Source organism: Phaenicophaeus curvirostris, chromosome 1 (genome assembly GCF_032191515.1).
Source record: "Phaenicophaeus curvirostris isolate KB17595 chromosome 1, BPBGC_Pcur_1.0, whole genome shotgun sequence".
Taxonomy (NCBI): domain Eukaryota; kingdom Metazoa; phylum Chordata; class Aves; order Cuculiformes; family Cuculidae; genus Phaenicophaeus; species Phaenicophaeus curvirostris.
The window spans coordinates 126,914,085-126,940,358 of record NC_091392.1 but is presented as its reverse complement, the minus strand read 5'-3'; the positions used below and the strand labels follow the sequence as shown (position 1 = coordinate 126,940,358).

Here is a 26,274-nt window from a genome sequence, read left to right as displayed (position 1 = left end):
TGACAGAATATGAAGGATTTTCCTTTTGATTGCAGCTAAGGGATTTTGCTGACCCTGCTATCCCAAGAGAACTGGTGTTCATGTTGAAGCTGACATTTAGGAAGGGAGCTCTGTAAGGGAGAAAAAAGGTTAGGTGTAAGTGAAGGTCACCTGAACTTCTTGGCTCAACAAGAGTTGAGGCTGAGTGGGGTGATAGGAGCAGACAGGCAAAGAAAGGGCCATTTGGAGAACTCTGTATAGCTTTATCTGGGCTTTGTGTTGAACTAATGAATTTCCATCCCTGAATACCCTTCTTTCTTTGCCTGGCTGTTTCTGGTATGTGTCCTCCATGTCCTCCCACCCCCTGCCCTCCTTCTTTCAGCCCCTTTCTCCTCCCTTCCTTTACATAAACCCCTTGTAGCCTTTCCCTTTCTCAGCCTTTCCATACTAAGGAGAGGAGAAGACAGTCTCTGCTGCTACTCTGTTTTTATTTTATTGTATGTTTCCATAGTCCTTGTTTCCTGTTTTGTTTATTGCAAGTTCTTGGAGGTGCTCTATGCATCCACCCAGCAGCTGGTTATGGTGAAGCCTTGTTCTTTTGGTTTTTATATGCTCCTGTAATAAGCACAATATACAGCAGGAGTTCTGTCTGTCTTGTGTCTGTATTCATCAGTGAGAATTTGCTGCTGTAATTTTTTGCCAGTCAAAGCCATGGTTGCTCCAAGATGCATTGTTCCTCATTTATGAATTTTAATTCAGCTTTGAATGTGAACAATATCTCAGTGAATAGTTGCTATGAAGTTTAAAAAACCAAATTAACAATAAGAAGTGAGACAGAAGATAGACTGGAAGGAAGGTATCTTGTTTTGTTGAGGCTTGATTTCAATTAAACAAAGCCAAACAAAATCAATACAACACACGTACTCAGGCAGGCCCTTTTTATAGAGCTGAGACTAGTAGGCAGTATGTATTACCCTTATGCCGTAGCTGTCTTCATTTAAACACTGCATTTCACTGTCTTGTTGCCTGCTGTTTTTGTTTCTTTTATAGTGACTGGCATGCTCTTGAAAATTTGTTTACTGTTTAGTGACTTGTAGAGGAAGAACGCAGCTGGCACTACCAACAGATACAGACATCTGGAATAAGAAATGTGCATTATGAATTTACTAATTTCAGACTTTTTTTTCCCCTCACTCTGATTCTTGGTAATAAAATAGTCATTGTTGTGTCTCTTTGTTTTGTAGTTTTGCTAATTTGAGAATTCACCCTCATGGATTAGTGCTGGTGGATCTGCAGAGCTACAATGATCATGTGAAAGGAAGAGAGGAAGCTGATCAGGTATGAGTGACACTTGCCTTACTAGGCATGTCAGACTACATGGGGAGCCTGCTTTCTTCAAGTCTATTGAAGCATATCTTGGTAAAAGACTTATAAATATCAAATTTAGTTCAAATCACCTGAATGCTTACAGATGAGGAGTGTTAATGGTGGTTGTAGTTGTATATACATATGAGCGTGTGTGCATGCACACACATGCTCTTGCCTGTCCTGGGCCTTGTTCTTTGCTGTAATAGTTGTAAAGACATAGCAGCCTTGGTCAGAGCTCAGGTCTCTTCAGATACCCAGGACAGTGAGGGAGAAGTGATGCTCAAATTGTGACTTGCTGTATAAGTGTATGCCTTTTTCCTTCTTTAATCTGAGAAATGGGGACCTGCTGTATTCAAAACTACTTCCCCACAGAGAAAAATAAGTTCATCTTCCCTGATATGGAAGCTTCAGAAAATGGATATTGCAGAGGAACGGGCTGCTGCTTTGGTGGGAATGAAACCTTAGAGTGTTCTCCTATTCCCCCTTCAGCTGTGCCTGAAAGGTCTGGCTTTGTTTTCCTGGAGGACAGCTAAACACAGTGATGAGAGCGGCTGGAATATACACATTCTTGCTGGCAATGAGGCTGAGGTGACCAGCTGTTACTCATAGGCCTCTAATGTTCCATTTCAAAACCTTTTAGTCCAGGTGCTATTTCTTATTGCCTTCCAAGTAGCCTGATTTGACTAATACATTCCACATCTCCTTTTCTATTTTTTTCAGCTTCTAAACAAGGTAGAAGAAAGAATGAAAGAATTGTTTCATGGCAATATAAAGAGGGTGAAACGGTAAGTACTTACATCTACTTCTGTATGTGGCTTGTCTGCATAGTTGCTAAAATAACAAGCAAATTTTGCTTCTCAGGGCTGTAGTGAATAGCCTGGAGTATGAATTTATGCATGTGTGCTTTCCCCAACAGTTATAATTGTTTAAGTGCAGAATTGAAACTACTGTGAGGTTTCTTATTTTGTTAAAAGTTTAATCTTCAGTATTGCTACTTTGTGCAATGATTACTTCTTTAATTTGCTGCTATCTTATGAAATGGTGGGAGACAATGCAGCCAGTAAGCAAGAGCAAACAGCTCTGAAAGGGCTGGGGAGATGAGAGTGGCAAGGGATAGGCCACAGCATCAGCTTTACCCTTTGGTTAACATCCTACAGCTTACGGAGAAGGTGAGCAGGGTTGGTGATGGTGACCAGTGTCGGTCCCAGAAGTGTGACTACTGGACTGGGGTCTAGTATTGATGCAGCTCCGAGACTAAGCTGAGTGTGTCAAGGATCAGTGAAAGACTTTGGCAGGTGAGGACAGAGCTGCAGTATGGCTTGGGCAAGGAACAGAGACGAGGGACATGGAGGAGGCCCTGATCTGACGTGGTTTCCTGCAGCAGCTTCTCTCGCAGCGCTTGCCTGATGTGTCTCATGGAGCTGGGCTTGGCCATGCTTGACAGAAACCTCAAGGAAACCTGTGTGTGTAGGGTCCTGCCAAAAAGATGGGAGTGTTTTGTAGCAAATACTTTTTAATGTAACCAATAACTAAAGGAGAGGGAGGCTTTGCAAGCCTTCTCTTATTTTGATTTGCTTAAATACCACGTTGTATATTAAACTGTAGGGATGCTAATTGTGATTTGTTGCCTGCTGCTGAAACAGCATTCACACTGGGATTTGCCAGTGGTCTGGAAGGGCACAGCTCCTGTTGGTGTCTTCCTGGCAGCTGGCTGGCTATTCATGAGTGGTGCCTGAAAGTCAGGGAGCACTTACTGCAGGCATGCACTTGCTGGAAGATATACCAGGTGCTTTAAAGAACGTGCTCAGAAGTAGAAATGGTTCAGGAAAAGTAAAAAAAAAAAGATTCAGTAAAGCCAAGGAGGAAACTACAAAATGGAAAACAGCTAAGCAGTACTATAGCAGACAAGGCTATATGTGACCACAAATAAAGTAGTAGTCATTTGAAAAGTGATGAAATACCTTGAATGTTGTGGGGGTTTTTGTGTTGTATGTAAAACACAGAGGTAGTTATCTTGCTTTACTCCATCCTAGTAAGGGCTTACCTGGCACACCGAGTGCAAATGTAGATAATCACGTGTATATGGGGGAGAAGCTCTCCCTCTGAGGATATTTTAATACTGAAATGTTATTGGAATCCATAGGGTAGGAACTTGTTAAAAGTGGGTCAGAATAAAGCCTGCCCCAAGAGATCTGGATCAATTTGGTTACCTTTGTACCAGAAGGTAAACCTACCCGAACAGCCTGTCTGGCACAGATCTTTCCACACACCTCAATTTTTTTTTTTTTGTTCTGCGTCCTTCTGGTGTTTGCTTCACACCTGCAGCTTCATTAAAATAACTATTGCTGGAAAAGTTGTTCCTGCTTTTTTGCTGCCTGGATGCAGTGAGTAGATGCTCTTGCTCTCACTGTGTGCTGCCATCTTGTGGTTCATGGGGGACAGAAAATAGTTCTGGAATGTTTACTGAAAGTCTTTAGTGAATTTAGAAGCTTGTCTGTGTCTGGTCTTCTGCTCTAATAAAAAAATACCCTTAACTCTGAAGCGTATGTGGGAAATCTGATTAACTTTGTGCCTTTACATTTTGCTTAAAACTAAATACATTAATTTTAATCATTCACTGTCATTTCAAATACAGTTTGCCTTTACCTGTGTAATACTAGTTTGAACCAAGGTATTCTATATGGAATTAGAAAAGCACCAAACAAAAAACAACCAACCAAAAAAAATCCCTAGCCAACAAACCCAAAATAATCTATGCAGGTGCTTGAACCATTACTTTAAAATAATGCAAACTGTCAGCTGATATCATGGATTCTGCTTATACACTGCAGGGTGACCTAGCTCGATGTGAAATGCTATAATAGTTAATTTTGTATATTCATTTAAAATGTCTCTCAGTATCACTTTTGAAGGGCGAGATTGACTAAGCTCAAAGAAGTGGCATTCTGGCATTCTTAGCTGAGCTGAAAGCCAGAAGAGGTTTTGTTGTGTTTGGTTTTTTGGTTTATTTTTTTGTTGGTTTTTTTTGGTTGTTTTTTTTTTTTGCTTGTTTGCATTCTGTTTTTGTATTGTGTCCATTTCTAGTTACTGCTGAGGCTGGTATGTTAAGTAAATCCTCTCTCAGGGTAGAGAGAGATCCAGACACATTGTAGAAGTTGTACATAAAGAACAGTCACTTATTTCATCCATGCCTTAGCAATTTATGTATATTTAACATATGGCTCATGGGTTTCTTAAATCCATTGAATGGTAAATCTTGCAAAGTTTTAGATCCCTCTTGTAAACAGTATTTATATATTATGGTGAATTTGCAGGATGCCGTGTATATTTTTTTAAAGAAGATCCCTCTTTCTCAAATGTTTTGTAATCTTTTTTTTTTTCTTATTCCTTTGTCAGATTGCCAGCCATTTTGAGAGGTGGTGTCATTGATAGATACTGGCCCACAGCTGATGGGCGCCTAGTGGAGTATGACATCGATGAAGTTGTTTATGATGAAGATTCACCTTTTCAGAATATTAAAATTCTGCATTCAAAACAGTTTGGGAACATTCTTATCCTCAGTGGGGATGTTAGTAAGTATCATCTAACTTGAGGGTCTTCTGTGTGAAATTGTAGGAAATTTTTGTTTTCTGTCTTGCTGTGGCACAGGTTTAATAGATAGTTACTAAGAGTCATGGTTCTGATGAAGGCATCTACACATATACATGTATCCGTATATCTGTTCCGTATATAAAGTATTCTAATCAGAAAGGCTGACCAACGTAACATCCAGAGTATGAAAAAAGATGTTTTCCTTTTCCGGAGTTGTAGCCTTTGCTGTGGAAGGCAGCACAGGAGAAGAGAAGTCAATGTAGTCTAACAGAGCTTACTATACTCCTTTTTTTTCATATCAGCCTTTTTGCTGGTCCAACCTCTTGAGGGCTTCTATGACAGTAAAATAAGCTACTTTGTCAGTCTTCAAAATACAGTGGAATTCTAAAGAAATATGAAGAAATAGAAGCTGCTGGGGATGTGTGTTTGGGTGGCAATAATCCTGCTGCTTCCTTGATTATCAGAGGAAGTTGCCTGCTTGGTGAGACACAGCACAACTGTATCTTAATTCATTTAGCTGCTTTGATGGTAAACATATTTTGACTATCTTCTTCAAAATGTTCAGTTGATCTCTTAGGTTAATCAGAAGAGTGACCCAGCCTTTATGGGAGGATCCTTACGTGGTACTCTGCCTACTGATCTTTATATTTCGGAAAGTGAACTTGGGAGAAGATGAGTCACATTTCTATTCAGCTGGATAGATAAGAGTGCCTAAATTTTCTAGCAGGCAGCATTGAGGAACATGCTTTGTAAAATCTCTCAGTACTTAAGTTGAAGAGTACTGAGGTAAATGAGAAAATTTGCTATCTAGGGGCAGAATACCTAATTTCATTCAAATAGCAGAGTAATTAAGAAATTTGGCTTGCTTTTTGAAATCACCAGAAGTACTCTAACCTTTCAGTTAGCTTTCTGTAGCTGTCAGGGGGACTTCTGTGCAGATGGCAGCTGAAAAGTGTTCTTAGAATCATAGAATAGTTTGGGTTGGAAGGGACCTTAAAGATCATCTAGCTTCATCCCCCCATCATGCTCAGAGACCTATCCTGGCAGACCAGGCTGCCCAAGGCCCCATCCAGCCTGGCCTTGAACACTTCCAAGGGTGGGGCAGCAACAACTTCCCTGGGCAACCTGTGCCAGTGCCTCACCACCCTTGTAGTGAAGAAATTATTCCTTATGTCTAGTCAAAATCTGCCCTTCTTCAGTTTATACCCATTGCCTCTGTTCCTGTCACTACAAGCCTTTGTAAACAATGCCCCCCCAGCTTTCCAGTAGGTCCCCTTGAGGTATTGGAAGGTCACTATAAGGTCTGGTTTTTTTATCACCTTTGGATTAATAGCAAAGTAATAGTAACTAATGACAATAATTAACAACGTAAACTTTCTGTCCCAACTCTTTTTTTTTTTTTTTTTTTTCCTCCCTTTCAGATCTGGCAGAGAGTGACCTGGCATATACTCAAGCCATAATGGGCAGTGGAAAGGAAGACTACACTGGGAAAGAAGTGTTAATCCTAGGAGGTGGTGATGGAGGTATACTATATGAGATAGTCAAACTGAAGCCAAAGATGGTTACTATGGTAGAGATATCCTTTGACAAATGATGGATCATTCATTTCAACATATTTCAGCTTGTGTTTTCTGCTGATGTCTTAGCATTGAGCACAGTTAACTGTCAGGTTCTGATTTGCATGAGGAGATAGGGTCTAAAATGAAATATCTTTTTGTTAGGTTAGACCCATTGACTAGGTATTTGTGTATCATTAGCAGCACACACCTTCAATTTTGTACTTTGTAGTATAACTCAAGAGTAGCAATGTACCTAGAATTGGAAAGGAGCACTTCTGTCATCAGACTGATACCTTCTCTGACAATAGAAGACCAGTCTGAGCCTGAGGTTTGGGCTGAATTCTGCCTTCAATTTGTTTTTGTTTTTTTTTGTTTTTTTAAAATAATTTTCTTTAGGGAAAAAAAACAGAGCTTCCTTGCGTGTTAGGATTAATGAACAGGAATGTCAGGACTTGGTGAATTGTTACAGTGGCAGAATGATCAACTCTTGCTGTTTTTAACACTGATACAAATAAAGTTTTCAGTATTGAGTAGTTCACAGAGTTTGTAATGTACACAACGACTGTAAACCACGAGTGCCGTATGAAGCACTTAATTTTGTAGGTTTTGGTATTCCTTTGTTTTGCAAAATAATTATTTCAAAAATGCAGTTTCAAGTTTCCTAATGTAATTTAGCTTTATGGGGTTTTTAAATACACCATCCTATTGTTCACATTTCAAGCTTTCACAGTAATGGTAACCTAAGGTACCAGAAGTACTGGTTAAAAACAAAAATAATCATTTCCTAAATCTGGAGGCATATACATAAGGTTGGCTATTGCAGTGTGTATACCAAGATGCACATCTTGCTATTCTTTTGTGTGTTGCCTTTTTGAGAATTTCTTTTTGAAGAAACAGCAGTTGCTACCTATATTACTTCTGGAATGTAGAATGCCTTAACCAGCTTCAAACATTGACCAAATGGTGATCGACGGATGTAAAAAATACATGCGGAAAACATGTGGAGATGTCTTAGACAATCTCAAAGGAGAGTGTTATCAGGTAACTTGTTGATTTTCTTTCGTTAGAAGTAGTATTTCAAATACAGTTAAACCTAGCCTGGAAGACTGCTCTGGCAAAGGTTTGGGGAATAGTCTTCTGATTTTTTCTTTATTTTGTGAAGGACTTTTTTTTATGGTACTTCTGAATTTTAATAGCTAGCAGTGGGATTTTTGTTGGGACGTATACGTTAGCCTAAGATTATTTTAACTATCTTCAAACTTTTAAAAATAAATTATACATCACTTAAACACTCTCCTATTTCACATTTCTTATTGCCGTAGCTTACAAATAAAGAGGGAGTAGCGGTAAGGAGGCAGTGTTAAACATAATTCCTTAAATTGATGGAAAATTAGAATAAATGTGTTAGTTGTCCTGTACTGTTGAGAATATCTGGATTTGTAATACACATTTTAAAATTAATGTGCAGGCAAAATCTCTTACCATTGCACTGTTAGTATATTATAAAAATTCATGCATCCCTGCAGTTAAGACCTTTATGTGCTGCATCTGACAGCTTACAAACAAGCCTGGGTGTTATCTGGCATCTTCACTGGAAACTTTTGTGTTTTCATTGCAGCTTCTTAAGGCTCTCAGACATAACTTTACAGGTGTGAACTAAAAAAAGCATGCAAAAAAAATGAGGTCACATGCAACTTTGCATGAGCCAGTGGCCCTTCACAGAAATGCCTTATTTTGTGTGTGTAGGGGGACTAGTAACTGTTTAATAGGTAGAACAGTGGTCACTCGGTAATCTGTGACAGAGCTGGAAAGTTCAGTTCTGTAATGCCTGTGTTGTCATTGACACAATTCCTGCAATTATTCCTATGTTTTATATGATGCAAAAAGTAGGAAATGGAGCATAACATTAACTGCATACTTGATTCTTATATTTTCCCCCTACTCTTAATTCTGCTGAGTCTGCATTTATTCCTTTTACTTGGGTAGGTTTTAAAGTTTTTGGGGACTAGCTACAGTATTTCATTCTTGCAGGTTCTAATAGAAGACTGTATTCCTGTACTGAAGAGGTATGCCAAAGAAGGGAGGATGTTTGATTATGTAATTAATGATCTGACGGCTGTTCCCATCTCCACATCTCCAGAAGAAGGTTAATCTTACAATATACTTTCCTAATCTTGAGACAATTTTCCATGTTTCTGGCCCTCCAGAGGGCCAAATAATAGTTTGTGGTTTGCTACAAAAGTACTTTTGATTTTTGCCTTTTTAATAGCAAATGTGAGAGGCAAAGAATGATAGAACACACTTGTTCATTCTGAATTTTTCTTGAATATTAGAATTGGCAAGTCTCTAGGACTTTTCACAACTGCGCTTTTATTCCAGAACAATATGAACTGCAGTAATTCCTAAAGCATGTGGGGACTTGACAATCCAGTAAAACTTTGCCTGCTATATCTTGGAAATGTCTGGATAATTAATGTGAAGAAAAATACATACTTAGATGGTCATCGTCATTGTGTATGGGTTGAGTGGGTTTTCTGCTCTTATTGGTTTGTTGGGTTGTTTTTTTTTATAATGGTGTAGGATAGGATAGCTACTTTTTAAACAGTAAATATGTTGCAGGTCTTGAATATGTACTAGTGAACAAGACAGTAATGTGCTGTTTTGGTTTTAAATCCTACTTCATGTGCAGATTCCACATGGGAATTTCTGCGGCTGATTCTTGACCTCTCCATGAAAGTTCTGAAACAAGATGGAAAATACTTCACACAGGTATGATATCTGGTTGTAAAAATGTTTTGCTGTATAGATGTTACAATCTGTGTTTTTCAGATTTAAAAAAAAAAAAAAAAGGAAGTGGACAAACCCAAACCAACTAACTAAAAAATGTACTAGCAAGCTGGTTTTCTACTTTTAGTGACCCATTAGGGATTTTTGCATGAAATTTTTGGCCTTGCTAACTGACTTGCTTTTTTCTTCATTTTCAGCTGAATTTGTAGCGCTTGTCTTTAAATTCAAAAACATAATTTCAAGGATCAGCTAGGCATACTACAGGCTATTTTAGCTGTTAGCAATTCTTGGAAAAGCGGAACAGATGTACTTATAAACAGGTGCATGTTTTTAAGCTAATGTATCCAGTTGTAGAGTGTAAGACATAAAAATTTGTCATCCATAAAGGTGTAAGAATTTGACATAGGTGCAATGGAATGAGAAAATTAGTCATTTGAGAGGTAAATCCTCTTTTTGCTTTCTATCCACTCCTAATGCAGTGGTTTGGCTTCTGCAAAAGGGGTTTTGAATATTTAAGTATGTGTGTTACAGTGCTTGGCGTTTTAAGTATTTTATATAGTCTCAAGTAAGATTTTTGTCCTTATATATTAATTTTTTTAATGCAACTCTTAAAATGAATAGTTTAAGATTTGAGTGCTTGTTGCAGTATAGCCACCTCATGGATAATATAATCGTGGTGTAGCTTTTATCTGAAGATACTTTCTGTATGTAATCCTGAGTTCGGAATGCCACAAAGCTGTATGCAATTGTACAAAAATGTGATAAGACCCAGCAGAGAGTTGAGTGAGTATTAGTCTCTGAAGTTGTATTTTTTTGTCATGCCTGTACCTTAACTAGTCATCTAATGTGCGGAGCATCTAAATACAGCATTTTGAAATAATCCTGTTAAGCTCTGAAATAACCTAGCTCAAATTATGTGTTTGAACTCTGTCCATATCAGTGTAGAGTTTGAGGTGTGTGTGCAAAAGAATTGATTTACTGTAAAACTGGGCAGGAAAGGAAAACTTGTAGATTGAGGTATTTGGCAGCTTTAGTGTGCTGCTTTATTTTAAAATGCTGTTGTTGTATGGGCAAGATAAATTATCTTGTGGTCGAAATGTAAGATATGACTAATATGCTTGTATAGCATTAAATCTTAATGGGTTTTCTATTCTGTTAGTGAAATATTCATGACAGACTTTGATATTGAAAGGACACTGCATCCTTTGGACAGAGCAAGCATTTGTGTAGCAGTTATGCTTTTAACATACAGACTAGCATACTTCATTAGAACGTGCGTAAATGTGTCTGTGGACTTGTATCTGTTCAGCTTTGCAGGAGGATTCTGGGAAGAAGCTTGAGCTGTAAACTGAAGTGATGGCTGTGCTGCAGCCAGGGTGCAGGGAGTTTTTGTGTCACGTGAAACCAACAGAGGTTGAGACTCATGCAGCCCTGCTGCCTGTCCTGTCCTGACAGGGAGGAGAGAACAGCTCTTAAGCATCTCTGCTTGAACAGGAGGAAAGGACAGCAGTACTGAACCAGACCCGATGGGTTTAAGCAGTTGCGAAACTGTACAATATCAGTTTCATAGTCCCTGCTCAACGAAGTATTGCATGGCAGGATGGAAAAGAAACAATATTGAAGTTGAAGTGGCTGGGATTTGGGCTTGTGGCTAACTGGTAGAGAAAGGGCTGGAGTATTGAAGCAGTGTACTCTGACAACTTAGTCTTCCCTGGGGTATTGAAAAAAGGAAAAATAATATTGAGGCAAGTGATTATCAGGGCATTTGATATATCTACTGATACACTACCCAGCCTGTTTGGTCCTTGTAGCTCCTTCCATCTTGGGTGTTATTTAAAAAAAAAAACCAGACAGCATCACCCCACCTCCCAAACCTCAGTAATCTGCTCATAGGAAGAACAGACTTTTTTGAGGTGCTTTACATAAAATCAGCTGTCTGTAACTTTCTTAAAATTAGGTCTTGAGTTAACCAAATTGAAGCTGGATATCCAAAGGATAGGGTTAGACTGTGGACAGAAAGTCCAAGATGCCCACTGCTAGTTTTGGTAGCTAAGCTTAGTCACACACCAGGAACTCATAAATAGTTTTCAATGCTATGATGCCAGGATTTTCTAGCTTCATGTATTAATATTGGAAATTTAAGTTACTCTGGTTCCAGCTGTCTGTCAGGATGCTCATAGAATCATGGAACTGTTTGGATTAGGCAACAGGCTGTACTTCATGTGCTGAAGGAATCACATGGCATTTAAGGAAATTGTGTTTAAATCCAGGACTTGGTGTGCCCCTCCCAACCTCAGGCATTCCTGACGTGTTTTGGTTCTCTAAAACAAAATCTTGAGTATCATCAAGAAAAGCGACTTGGGGAATGTCCACCTATTTGTTAGAGCCTGATCTTTGCTATGGTGAGGAAATGTCTCATAGGAAAGATGCTGCAAAAGGGTCATTGTCCTGTTGGCTGCTGGCCAGTAACTATAGTTGCTGCTTCTGCCTCGGTATCATGTTGTACCAACATCTGAAACTTCTGTCCTCATGACAGTTCTGCTTGCAGGGGTTACCGTGTGCATCTTGTTAGAATGTCATTTATTTCAATGCTTAAGAAATGCGTTACCCAGAAGTGGAATTCTGTTCACAGAATGTCAGCCTTTCACATACTGTATTGCTGCCTGTATTTCTAAATGCCACTGCTGGGAAAAATAAGTAGAAATGCTCATCACCTTTTCCTTGAGCTCTACACAAGTTTTAGGAAATGTTCTCTTCAGCACATAAATTGATATTGAAGTGTTTTACAGTAGACAGCATACTACACCTTTCTGTTACTACTAGGAGCAAACAAGTACTGTCAGGACTGCTGTTAGCAGCCAAGGTCTAGAGCTCTCTAACTGCAGTACTCCGGAGTCCAGAAGTGCTGCCTGGAAGGCAGTCTTTAAAATAGTTCAGGATTTTCTGGAAATAAAAGCAATTGTTATTTAGTTTGATAGCATGAAAGCAATACAAATAATAATGGCAGGCTGTGCAGTGCTGGAAGAAAATAGTTGTATGCCTTAGGCTGGAGTATAAGCCCTTTTGCTTCCATCCAGGATACTTTCCTGTAGAGTTCTGTTTACTGTTTGCAGTCTAATTGAGATTTAAATGAGACTTCTTTAGAATCGTATAATATAATCACAGAATAGTTTGGGTTGAAAGGGACCCTTAAAGGTCATTTAGTCCTGCAGTGAGCAGGGACATCCTCAACTACAGCAGGTTCCTTAGAGCCCCATCCAGTCTGACCTTGAATGTTTCCAGGGATGGGGCATGTACCACCTTTCTGGGCAGCCTGTGCCAGTGCTTCACCACCCTCACTGTAAAAAAACTCTTCTTGTATCTAATCTGAATTTGCCCTTGTTCTATCACAACAAGCACTGTTAAAATCCCCATCTTTCTTATAAGCCCCCTTGGAAGTACTGAAAGGGGTCACAATAAGGTCTCCACAGAGCCTTCTCTCTTCTAGGCTGAAGAACCCTGTCTCTCGGCATTTCTTCACAAGGCAAGTGTTCCCATCCCTCTGGTCACTTTTGTGGCCCTCTTCTGGACCCACTCCAACAGGTCCCTGTCTTTACTGTCCTGATAGCTCCAGAGCTGGATGCAGTACTCCAGGTTGAGTCTTGCCAGAGCTGAGTAGATGGACAGAATTACCTCTCCTGACCTGCTGGCCACACTTCTTTTGATGCAGCCCAGGTTACAGTCGGCCTTTTGGGCTGTGAGCATACATTGCTGTCCCATGTCTGGCTTTTCATCCACCAGTGTCCCAAGTCCTTGGCAAGGCTGCTCTCAATCCCTTCATCTCCAGCCTGTATTGATATCAGGGGCTGCCCTAACCCTGATGCAGGACATTGCACTTGGCTTTGAACTGTATTAAAGTTCACATGAGCCCACTTCTTGAGATTGTCTAGGTTCCTCTGGATGGCATTCCATCCCTCAGGCATGTCAAGCGCACCACTCAGCTTGGTGTTGTCTGCAAACTTGCTGAGGGTGCACTTGATTCTACTATCTTTCACTGGTGAAGAATATATTAGACGGTACTGGTCGTAATATGGACTGCTGAGGGACACTACTTGGCATTGATCTCCATTGGGACACTGAGCTGTTGACCACTACCCTCTGGATGTGACCGTCCAACCAATTCCTGACGCCCCAAACTGTCCACTTATTGAATCTATACCTCTCCAATTCAGAGAGACTGATGTTGTCGGGGACCACATCAAAAGTCCTACAGAATTCCAGGTAAACAACATCCGTTTTGTTGTGGTGGTCTGATATAGCTCTCCAACTTTCAGATTTTTTTCCTGCCTGTTATTTGTTAATGTTTAATAATTTCATGTGCATTAACTAGAAAAATGCTTCTAATATCCTCCTAGTTACATAATGATTTCTTTGATTAATTGTCTTAAAATCCAAGTTCAGCAAAGCCTCAGTGCACAGAAATATCTGGCTTTTGCATAACTGCATTGTGCAGATGGCATAATGCCTTCTCTTCTCATCTGCAGGAGGCGATAAAAAGAATGGTGCCATTGCTGCGAGTCTTGTCTGGTGCAGCACAATTGATGGGTTTCCTAAAGAATATTGGCAGACCGGTTTGATTTTGATTACATCTTGCAGGCCTTAATGCCCATAGTGTATTTTTAGGATGGTGTGTGCATTACCAACAAAAAAAAAAATTAAAAAAACTTGTTTATTTTTATAGCTTGCCTTGATTCATATCCTTTATTTCAGTGAAGACTAAAGTGCATTAATGGTGAGGTGTGCACCCTGCACTTTTCAGCACCAAGAGCTGAAAAGTGTGGAGCAACAATTTGCAGTTACCTGTTCAGCACTTATATGCAAGTTCTCAGTTTTTTTCCAAAGATAAAACTCTTCCTGAGACTGGTTAATCGAAGCAGTTAATCCTGTTGTAGATAGAACTGCACTAATATCAAGCTGAAAGCAAAAAGTTAAATTTCACTGACTGATCTATTAACGTATTATTATAAAATCATCTTTCTTTGTGGGGTGATTTCTGTTTGCAGTTCCTCATGAGTGTTAGACGTGTTTTCATACAGCTAAAGTAGTGTTTGTGCTTGTGAATAGTCTTTTCCTCCCCAGACACACATGCTTTTTTAGTATGTACTACAGCATTTACAGGTGACCCCAGGCACCTTTTTGCACCCAGGTGAGGCTCACCCTGTGGCTGAAATGAGGAGAGAGTGGTGGTTGTGGAAGTGAAAATACCAAGAAATAAACTCTAAGACACGTTTTGGAATTTTAGAAAGCAGGCATCTTTTATTTACAGCACTGGATGGACAGAGGCTAATTCCACCTATTGTGCATACCAGGATGAGAGCTGGTTACAGGATATATTTTCCATCTATATGCATATGTATAACACTTTCCAGGAATCTCATGCATATGATCAATAGGAGCAGGTCCAGAGGAGGGCCACCATAATGATCAAAGGCCTGGAACACTTTCCCTATGAAGAGAGGTTGAGACTTGGGGTTGTTCAGCTTGGAGAAGGGGTTACCCAGAGAGGTGATAAATGCCCCATTCCTGGAAACATTCAAGGTCAGGTTGGCTGGGGTGTTCAGCAACTTGATATAGTTGATTTCCCTGTTCACTGTAGAAGGGTTGGACTGGCTACTTTTTTTAGATAAATATGTGCTTATAATTTGAGATTATAAAACCAGTTACTATTTTGGCATGCTACTCTAACACACCTGGTTCTTCCCTCGGAATGCTGTGGTTGATACTCAAAACAAGTCTCCAAATGCTACTGCAGAATATCCTTTCATCACAAGGTGGAGACTGAGAACTAATATTGCCTAGCATTTTATTAACATTTAGAGAGCTTGTCTGTGAAAGGCTCTTCAGGCTATTCATATTCCTAGGGGATGCAAGAACATGTGGCCAGTTTTAGGCATAAGGTGGGACTTTTTGCTTGTTTCAGCTCTGGAAAGATAGAAAGTGCAGTTTTATGCGTGTCATTTTCTGCTGCTGTAAGTTTGCTTAAGTGTATTGAGGGAAGAAACACCTCTGTATTGCTCTATGCATCCACGAATAATAGTCACAATGAGGGCAAAAACTTGTTTTTACAAGTAGCTGCTTTGCTTTTCCTGTCCTTGCTTTTTTAGCTGCATCATCCGTAATGAGAATCTTGCAGCCTACATAGGACCTAGACAAAGAGAGGTGAGCTTTAGGGCCCTTTGCCTGCAGAACTTGCGGCCTTGTCTGTGTATTGAAGGCTTGAAGCTTGTTTTTGTTGAACATAAGCTTCAGAGTAGTAGGGTTATGGGTCACATGGCTTGCTATTTCTGTTCTTCCTTCTGAAGTTGGTGCTTTTAAGTGTTTAGTGATGTAATATGGGTCTGTGTCTGTGAGGTATTTTGTGTTGTCTCTTCCAAGGAGAGTGAGTTACAGGTGTAGGTTCGCGGCTGTCACAGGGGAGAGAAGTTTGGAATCAGTGAGACTATTAAAACTTGGCTTCCTAAGGTCCAGTTTCATCTCTAATGGACCTTCCTAGTGACTTCTTTTGGCACGTGTTAAATGTTTTTATGCTGTTGAACCTTCTAAAAGCTCGTATGATTTTTAGATTGCCTGGGTGTGGGTTTTTTTCGACTTCAGTGCAGTATGTGTGCTTGTAGATAGTAAATGTTTGTGGATGGTTTTCTTGAACCATTACCATTCTGTGCCTTCCTTGTAGCACACAAGGATTTGTCCCAACAGGTGTGAAACTATGCTCTGCAAGATACAGAGACCGATGGTAAGGTTGTCTCTGTGTGTCAGTGGATTATGTGTAGCTAAGAAAGATACCTTTTTTCTACAAAGTTTTTCCTCTGCTGATCTAATCCTTTGAGGTTGAGCAGGCTATCATTTTCAGCCTGTTTATGAAGCAGAACGTTTAAAAATACCTCTGAACAGGAATTTGCTCCTTCCTAGTCTGGGTCATCCAACCCATGCAGAATAGAAACAGTCTCAGACCGTTCAGGGGTTTGCATTCTAGTAAACAACAGTAACCACTGGTACAGAGGATCAGATGTCTCCCACGCACATGTGGCCCTTCACCAAGCTGTCACTTCCTTACCACTCTGTAATACAGCGTGGCCGTGCCCTCTGAATGTCCAGACCACCGTGATGTTGCTCTGTAGTTACATAGCAGCCAAAAAAAGGAGTGTGGGTTTTTTAATTAGCACTTCCAAAGAGGGAGCAGGATTCTAGTTGACTGCAGTGTGAAAGGAGGCTGGAAGAACAGATGCGTGTCCCTGTGTAAGCCTGTGTGATTTTTTTTTTTGCAATTTAGGAGTCTTTAAGGGACAGACTCTTTGTTTCTTTGTGTTGCTGAGTTGTGTTTGAAATTAATTGATTATTTGGCCCGTGGAGATACCCTCATACAGGTTTGCCTATCTCCTTCAAAGCCACCCCTGTTGCCCAAAACTCAGACTTAGCTTTGATGTTAGTTGTTTAGTGTTTGATGTGTTTCATTGCTGCTTAGGCACCCTGAACTGAGGAAGGAAAACACCCCAACCTTGGCCATGTTCTTGACTTTACAAAGCAAAAATAGAAAACAGCGTTAAATGAAAAATAAGAATTTAACTTCTCTAACACACTATCACAGACAAGGATGTCCAGGAGCAATGACATGTAGGGTAAGACATTTAAGAATGATGTGTAAGAAATGAGCAAGTATGAAAAGGGACCGTTCGATCTGCTTTCAGGTCACTAGTTTACTTTCAAAGGTTGGAGGAAGCAGTGGCCCAAATTTAGCCTATAACCAGTAGATGGACACATCCCCTTCATTGGTGGATAAAGTTAACTGGAACTTAAAGGTTTAATTTAAACAACTGCTTTTTTTACTACTTGTTTTAAGGAATGTTTTGTACTGTCTAAAAACTGTATTTAAATTTGTTGTGCATTGCACTGTAGAATCCTGGAAGTTAAACCCATGATACTACAGAATGTATGCCTTATGAAAGCACAGAACTGGTGGTGGGAGACAGGCATGAGCTGTCGAAGTGTAAGCACTGAGCAGACTCAGAATGCAGGGACTATGAAACACTTCAGGACTCATTAGTCTTAAACAGTATCTTATAAGTACAGGTTGGTTAATCCCCAAGTTTAAAATTACTTCAAATACTTTCATGTCAGAGATGTTTGTTAAGGAGGAAAGTGTAATTATTCTTCCATTTCTTCTCTGTCAAATTGTTTGACATGGAACAAAGATTAATTGCAGGCTGGGGGGCAGGCAGAGGAGTTTGGTGGGGGTTTTGTATATGTTGACAATTGACTGAACAATGCTGGAGAAAAGGTCTGATTTTGCTTATTTCCCTTTGAAAAAGTATAATTGGAGAGTCATCAGCTTTAAATAGTATTAAAGACTGTTCAGTATTAGTTACTGCTCAAATATGTGGTGGCTGTTTAAAACAAAACAGTTCGTCTAAGTTCTGTAGATTTGATTTTCGCAATTCTTAGCTTTTTTGAGTAAAGCCAATCAATTACAAAAAAATCAACCATGCAGAACTGTAGTGTCCTGTGGTGTGTCTCCAGAAAGAGAGGTTAATAGCACAGCCAGGTGGGACGTCTAAACCTTTAGGTAAGATCTTGATTTGGGGACTGGGGAGTTGCAGGTTTGAGGAGTGAAAACTGCTTATTGGCATGTTTCATTGTTCCTATAATTTGTTTTCCATGCTGTCTACAGTGATTTGTCTGTTGCTGGAGAAGGGGAAAAAGTACAAAATACTGAAGCTACAGGCTGGGATGTGGATACTTTATCTCATTGTGTATCCTATTAAACTTCCTCTGTAATAGTGGTATACTCTATAAATTACCTAGCAGTGTTTTCTTTTTTAGACTCAAATTACATACACAGGTTGTATTTTAGTTTTCTTTTACTTTCAGACTGATGTTGGAACAAAATTATATGTTTGGTAAAGGGCGGCTGAACCAAATAACTGCTGCAGTCCCCTGGATAATAACAGGTTACTAAACAAATACTGCTGTAGTCTGTTCATTGTCGTGCTTTGTGCTCAGTGTTCGCTTTTACCTTTCTACAAATATCTTGGGTTTTGATACCCAAACATAATATATTCAATACAAAGCATGCATCTTCCTTTACCGAATAAACAAGTACATGTTTTTTTCATTGAATATGATGAAAATTATAATCAGACACATGTTTTATGTGAGTTCTTTTAAAGGGAGCTTTCAGGCATATGATTTTTTTAAAAAATGCTGTGCATAAGATTTTTTTAAGTTGAGATTTTCCTTTCCGCTTGTGAAGAATTAAGGGCAATACAAAAAACTCGGAGGAAGGATTAAGTCTCTATTTTCACTTTATTTGCAAATATAAGTGTGTTAAATAATTCGTGAAAAAAATCCTGCCAATAAAAAGGAGCAGAAAAAGGTTTAAATTAAATCCCAAAGCCAGGGAGTGCATTATACACTTTGTTTCTAGTTATTATTTGATGTTACATTGGAAAAACAATGCAGATGCAGCTGTTTGACACACTGATTTCAAATAAGATCTCTCCTTTCAGCCCTGCCTGTTTTACATTGTTTCTAAGAGCACAGGTAGCATTTGTTGGTCAAACTCATCTTGGTTCCTTGCTTTGTGAAAATTGACTTTTAGCTGTGTCTGTGTGCACTTTAAGGCTGTTTTAAAAAATCTGGGAGCACCAAGAAGCATGAGTTAAGCACTAAAACACAGCTTTCTTAAAGACTATTCTCTTGGAGGTAAAAGCTTTACACACGTGCATTGCTCTACATGTTGCAAAATATAGGTAATGCAGACATTTTGGAAGTGCTGAATAAAATCTTTTATTCCTGGGGTTCTGTTGAACTTGACCTTCATTTAAAGATAGAGGTCTTAAAACATTGAGTAAGCTGTGACTGTAAGAGAGCTATAGTTTTTAATTAGAACTATAGTTTTTAATTAGACCTATCTTTAGTTGAACTATCTTTGTTTTTTCAGTCAGATGTGAGTTGCACGTGTCCCTTCCTGCCATTAGATAACAAGATACCTCATTCAGTAGTTGCCTAAAAAAAACCCACAACCCCAAAACTGTGTGTGTGTGCATGCGCATGTGTGCAAACATTCAGAGCAGAGGGAAGACACTGTCATTCCATAGCTGGAGTTTGTTGCTTTAGGCTTTATTGTAAAGTTCAGGGCTTTTAAAGATCAAAGGCAGTACTCTGCTCGGAAGTGCTTATGCTGGAAGGCTTTTGGGCTGTCCAGTCATGAATGGAAAGAGGCATCTAGAAACCAAGAAGCTGGCTGTATTAGTATATTAACTGTTTTTTCCTTGTTTTTGTTTAAGTAGACCTCTTTCTGTCTAATGCATATCCTCCTATCAAATCTAATGTTCTTGTGGTCCAAGATAAAGTAGGAAAACTTTAGTGACTTGGGTCTCTTGCCATCGTTTTGTGGGACTTTGGCTCATGTGCTAGGTTACTAGGGACTGTGTATTTGTTAATATAAAAGTTACCACAGAAAATAAAATACTAAAACCAACCAAACAAACGACAAAAAGGGGAAATGTTTGTTGTTCCTCTACTAGAAGTTGTAAAATATGTGGGAAAGCTGATTCTTATGTTGCAACTAACTTTGGAGACGTGCTAATTAATCAGAAAGAACGTAGTCTTTGTGCTAGGTTAGAGGCATTTATACTAGAAGCTATAGTAAAGACAACAGTTAGGGAAGAATGGGGACACATCTCATGAAGATGCTCATCCTGCCCTATATATGACATGGTATGCACATGCTGTGTTGTTAGGGTTAGATTCATTGTCATCACTTAACTTGTTGTTTGTGTGTAGTGTGCAACACATGGTTGACCATCTTATTTGGGGCCTATAGGTTGAGCTGAAGATCCTTATTGAGTGGTGGATGTATAAGACCACAAATCAATTCACTGGGCTGTCATTGTACTAAGGACCTTTAACATCTTCTCCCTCTTGACCAGAACTGCAGTGTGTCTTGTCTCTATGCTGTGCCACAGCTACAGTGCATTTGTATTTGGTGGGTCTTTATTTAGTGTCTTGTATGTGGAAAACAAAAGCTGCATGTAGACCATGCAGTGGTGACGATCCTACTTCACTCCATTTTAAATTGGTATCCAAGCAACTTGAATTTGTCGCACTTCTCTTAAGGTCATTGTATTTAAGGTCATAAAGTATCAGTTAGCCTACTTGGTTATGTAGGCAAGAAAGCCAAGAAACTTGACAAGGATTTTTTTATTAAGCTTGCACAACTGACTTATGTTGCTTTGGGTAGCTTGTGTTTGTTCAGTCTCTTCTGTGGGATCTCTGTTATTGCTAAATCTTTGAACTCATTATGGATAGGGATAGTCACTTTTTTCTCATTAGAGCTTTTTCTATATGGGCATCCTGGATGTGTTGCAGTAACTTCTGCTTGTTAATACTTAGCTTTGGACCAGGTTGTACTCCTAATTAGGAGGTTGGTTTCTTTTTAAATTTCTCACTATTTGTAGTCCTCAATGTGTTTATATTCCAAGAATGATTTGTTTGGTTAAAATTTGTTTGTCTGGGAAGGAATGCTGTGGACTCAATGTGTCCAATGGTTCATAGTTTCACTCTTCAAGAAAAATCATCTAAGCACTGATGGTACTGCTAATGTTCAGAGATAAGACGCAAGATCAAGAAAAACAAGTGTCATAGGAATCACTTCAGAAGTGTGATACACAGAAAATCAAGACAATGTAGCTTGCAGTCACAGAACTTGCATATCATCAGATTTATTTTGACATATTGCTCTGTGAAAGGGCCTGTTTTAAATTAATAGGTTATGGGTTTTTTTTATAGTGCATTTCAGTGCTGAAAGACCTAGGCAACATTAAATAATTGAGAAAGTGTGGATGCCATAAAACTGTTTACTAACATATTTAAGTAACCATAAAGAAAATGGTTATTGAGTACATGTTATAGGTAAACAACACATGGTGGTCTGTTTTAACTGGGAGCCCTGATGTAGTGGTTGCTTCTGGTAATGAGAAGATAGATAATCCCCCTATACTTGCCCTTCCTGGAAAAGGCACAAATTGTTTGCTGTAGGCAGAATGAAGACAAGCTGTTTCAGTATTTGCTATGTAAATATTAAGTATTAAGAAAGGCATATATGTCGTTCTGAAGTATGTAGAAGCCTTTCATTAATGTCAAAATGTGTATATTCATCTACAATTTTGCTTATTTATTTGATTGTAACTGAGATTTTTCTCTTTTTCCTCAGGGAAACTGCATCAATCTGACCGATGCCTTGACTCAATATGAAGAACAGCTTAGCAGGCTGTATTGTCCTGTGGAGTTTTCAAAAGAAACTGTGTGCGTACCCTCCTACATGGAATTGTATCCTTAAAGACTGGAAAAGAGTGCAGTGGGTGTGTTAATAAATCGGGCAAGCCTAGATTGATTGGAGGAAATGAACTCAAGGGCAAGAGGGCATTTCTAATTTAAATGCTATTAAAGTTTTTTCATAGCAAACGAACTACTGCAGTTCTATTTTGAGGGTAGCTGTAGGAATTTGTTTTAAAGGTGCCATAAATTCACAGCTCATGGAATGATCAGCACCTTTCAAGGACTGGCCATGTTTTTATTAATTTTTTGAGTGTTCCAGGTGCATTGGTCGTGTGATATAGGATAAGCTGTATGATGAGGGTAATGCTGCCTGGGAGTTGTGGCAAAGCTGTGTATCTTTTATTCTTTCACAAAAAAAAAAAAAAATCTCAACCAACTTCATGCAGATCATCGTGATCCAGGTATTTAAATTTTCTCTGGTAAATCTGTTCTTGGACATACAGCTCAAATTGGATTTTTAATGGTGGAAAACCTGGTTTTAGCTATCGTTACTAATTAATGTCACTGAAAATAATATTCCAAGTGGAGGTACATACATATTTCTTGGCAACGTCCCATTCCTAAGAAAAATCTTTCAGGATTTCTTCATTTTGTGGATGACAGGCAGGTTATACAAGGAGGTAGAAGTTTTAACTTCAAGCCATTAGCTGTAGGGGTGCATTTTTATCTTCTTCAGGATGGTTCTGCTGGCTGCATTTGCCTTCAATGTATACCACTTCTGCGTGATCTCACAGGAAATGTTTCTGCAGGGTAATGCCAGCTGTGGGAGTCCTCCACTTGTCAGGGGAGATAGTGCTGTGATTCTACTTATTCATAATTCATTAAGCATGTGAAGCCACAGCCTTTCTTCTGCGCTGTGTGTTCCTTTTGCTTCCCTTCTGTCTTTAATCTTGATAGTTTTTAATGCTGTAGCCTGCTGTTCTGGATGCCATACTGACTGTAACAAGCTCCTCCCATTTTCCTTTGTCAGTGCTCCAGTGAAGCTCATATTTGATCTTAACGTTTTCAAGACAAAAAAGTGGAAGAGTATATGAAGATAATTGCCCTTGTAGTTCACAGTTTCAGAGAAATTGTTATTTTTGCCTTTAAAAAATTGGTAGGCCATTATACCATGTGTGCGTGATTTGGAGTATACATCCTTAGAAAGTTCTAAATACTTATTACATCATTTATTTGGAAATACACAAAGTGTTTCCAAATGAGTAGGAAATGCCACTTCATTCCTTTGAAAAGTACATTTAAATGTCTGTAGTAAGTTAACAGATGTGAAATATTTTAGCAATAAATTTATTAAAACTAGCCATTAAATAGATATAATGGAGCTTGAAAGTGAACATTTCTTATAGAAACAGGACAGGCTTTTATTTTTTTTTAAGTGAATTAATAATGATATGGTGGTACGGGTACAGGAATATTAAAGGAGAAGTCATCTTGATGACTCCAGATTAGCCCAAAGCAAGTACTCTAACTTTTAAGTTTGCCTTGGACTTGTTATAGCCCTTTACTTGCATTTCAGGTACAGATTATCATCTTATTGAAATTTAAATATTTCCAAGTAGGAGTATGTATCTGAAGGGAAGGTTACCTAAATGCTCTTTCAGAGATGACTGAGAGATGTGATAGTTTACAGTAGAATTGTGACAAGTAATAAAAAATTAGAGTTTTATTTCATTCTGAAGAATGTGACACATCTGTGGCATTCATTTAAGTGCTTGAATCTCTTGAGCCATTCAAAAAATCTTTTCACATGCTCAAATCTTCATTTTCATAATCTGGCCAAAAGTTATGTGCATGGGTACCTGAATGCAGCCAAATTACTAAGATGGCATATTGGTTTGTGTTGTTACTTGTTTTGCCTACTTGGAGAATTGTTACTGTGTGTAACTGTTATTTAAAATTCTATTGTGTACCACTGTTGCTGTGAGGATCCACCTGAAACTCAAGTAGCTATTGCCATAAAAGCTAGTACTCTTAAGAAAAATCTCTGAGGTGTCCACTAGGACTTTATGTTGAACATGGAGGCTCCCATACAGAGCTATGTAAATCCAAGAATCAATGCCTCAATTCTACAGCTGTTGCTGTAGCTCTAGAAAAGACAATGTTCATGTCTCATTCTCCTGTCTGCTTCTCTGGAAGCTGGTGAAATTATGTAGCTATGACCTCTCTCTCTCACGTGCCCAGCTTGGCAAGAGAGCTTTAGAGTTTTGTCCTGCCAGGAGTACCTCAGATAACTGGATTGAGTGTAGCTTCTGTATGATTGCTGAAGCTGGATTCATCTTCCCCCAGAGGAGCAGCAAAAAGAGCATTGATGCAGCTGCCAGCTGCTCTGTACTTACTTCTAGTTCGGTTTTGGTGACATAGAGGTCTGCTTTCTGAAAAGTATTTAGGTGCTTGGGGCAGACACCACAGAAGCTTTGAGAGAAAAGCCTAGGCAAAACTTAGATGCATCTGTTAAATGAGTATTCAACAGAGCCCCAGTTGAGGCATATAAAGGGCAGTAGACATTTAAATCTTTGCCTAGTAAGATACCTGGACACCTGGTGCTCAGCTACTGAACATCTCAGTATTAATTTTGTGTCTTATTGTGTCTGCTTTGGGGATTAACAAATGCAGTAGCTGGATGTCTCCCATTCAAGTTTGCTACTTTAAAAGTGACAAGATGAGCAAGAGGGATTCCAAATTGGTGAACGCCTGATCAAAACTTTGATTGCTTTTCCCAAGTACTTCTGTAGTTTGTGCGGTGGTTGCAATGCAGAGAAACCCCAAACTGTACTACCCTACAGCAGGAATTAGAAAACATGGCTTTGGAAAGGGTTTAATTTTTCACTGGAAGTGGACTGCTGGGCCAAAAAGAGGATCCAGGGAGATTTCGCTTTTGGATTTCTATCTGCCCTATCTTTATGAACTACTAGGAGTTTTCAGAATTGAAATATAAGTGAAAATAACTACTTCAGTTTTAACTGTGTACTGCAAACTTTGCCTTTTTTTTTTTTCTCCTTAACTGCTGATTTTCTCCAGATGGGTATTCTACACGATTTGGAAGAAACAAACCGGCAACTGAACATCAAGATTATTTGAGATTACCCTAAGTGTACATGCTGCATGGAGCATACAGGCCTGCCACGTGCTGCATATTGGCATCTTGAACCTTTAAATTATGTGCTGTAGATGATCCTGAAACCTAGTCATGCTATTGATTGTGAATTCTTTAAATGTTTTTTTTATTATTATTTTAATTTAAAAGCAAATGGAAAATGTATATTTTGATGAGCTAGGATGTTATTTTTGAAAGTCAACTTAAAGAAGAATAAGCAGCAGAACTAGATAAGCTGCTGAATGCACTGAACATTTAGAATGTGATCCTTTTTATTTTTTTGTAGATCTTCACAAATAGATTGATTAAAAAAGACATTTTTTAGCATTTCATCCCTGAAGGGTGGTTCATGGAGTTTGTTTTGGATATGGTTTTTTGTTGTTTTTCCACCACATTTTTCAGGATGGAGGGGGTTTTGTTTGATTTTTTTTTTAATGAACACATGCAGTGCTTCCATATAAAGAGGGGCATAACTAAAAAAAAAAAAAAAAGAGGAAAAAAGAGAGGGGAAAAGAAAAGGAAAAAAAATATCTTTTGAGAGGATAACCCAAATCCTTCTTAGCAAAGGGAAGAAAGCTAGTCTTAAATTTTGTTTATTTACTCTTGTTTCGTTCATCATTGCTGTAATCTCTTCTGCAGGAGAAGAATCTTTGACCTTTCACCTCATGGAATTCTTTAGCTGCTGCTGCATTGATTATTTGGATTTATATACAGATTAAACAGTAGATTATAGGGGCACTTTGAACTCTATTAGCATAAATATGAAAGCTAGTTTTCCATCCCACCACTGTGCAAGAAATTGTGTAACAAGGTTCTTGAGGGATACACTCCTCAACATTATGGAAAACTAGGTTCTTGAAGGAAAAATTGATTTAGAGGGCAAAGAAATGTGGGTTTGATCTCGATTCACATGCACTGGTATTGAATGTTTTGAGGTGAGTATGTGTACTTCAGTAGAGTAAGTCTTCCTCATACTGCTGCAGGCAGACCATGTTGAGTGGCGCTCTTGCTGAGTTACTCACTTGCAGTGTAAAAATCAATGAAAGCTAGGTTATGTTGTGATTTTGTTCTGAAAGATAAAGCATTTTCCTTTTTCTATTTCTCATGTTGTCTGGAAAGTTATATTTTTGTAAGAATGTGCTGCATACTGACTAAAACTTTGCTTTCAGTGATCCCATTTGAAAGGAGGTGGGAGGGATATTACCATTCTGTGCATTTCTGTACATTTCAAAGATATAATAAAAAGTGCACTGTTTCCCTAAACACTCTAATCCTGAACCATAATGATGTTGTTTTCTTTCAACACTTAGTATGAACGTTTTTTAGGTGTTTTTTTTGGATGGAGTTGACGCTGTCTTCTTCCCCTTGGTACTGTTAATGAAAATAAACTAAACACAGAAACACTTCTAAGATTTGTATTCTTAAATCATACATAAAACAATTAAGCTGTTCATGAAACCTGAGTAGGCTGTGTGGAATTTGAGTAGTACCAGGAAATTTGCAAAGATTTGCTCTTCATTT

General features: G+C 38.8%; 1 protein-coding gene across 1 annotated transcript in view; it reads left to right on the top strand.

Annotated features, from left to right (window-relative positions):
- SMS (spermine synthase) overlaps positions 1-26,016 on the top strand; it is a 52,191-nt gene extending 26,175 nt beyond the window's left edge. The window contains exons 3-11 of the mRNA XM_069874214.1: positions 1,224-1,317; positions 2,068-2,132; positions 4,744-4,919; positions 6,360-6,516; positions 7,451-7,538; positions 8,529-8,643; positions 9,187-9,266; positions 21,535-21,650; positions 24,678-26,016. Of these exons, the coding sequence (XP_069730315.1) occupies positions 1,224-1,317; positions 2,068-2,132; positions 4,744-4,919; positions 6,360-6,516; positions 7,451-7,538; positions 8,529-8,643; positions 9,187-9,266; positions 21,535-21,650; positions 24,678-24,720 (934 nt within the window). The 3' untranslated portion in view covers positions 24,721-26,016. The remainder of the gene's footprint in view (positions 1-1,223; positions 1,318-2,067; positions 2,133-4,743; positions 4,920-6,359; positions 6,517-7,450; positions 7,539-8,528; positions 8,644-9,186; positions 9,267-21,534; positions 21,651-24,677) is intronic.
- Positions 26,017-26,274: the final 258 nt, after the last annotated feature.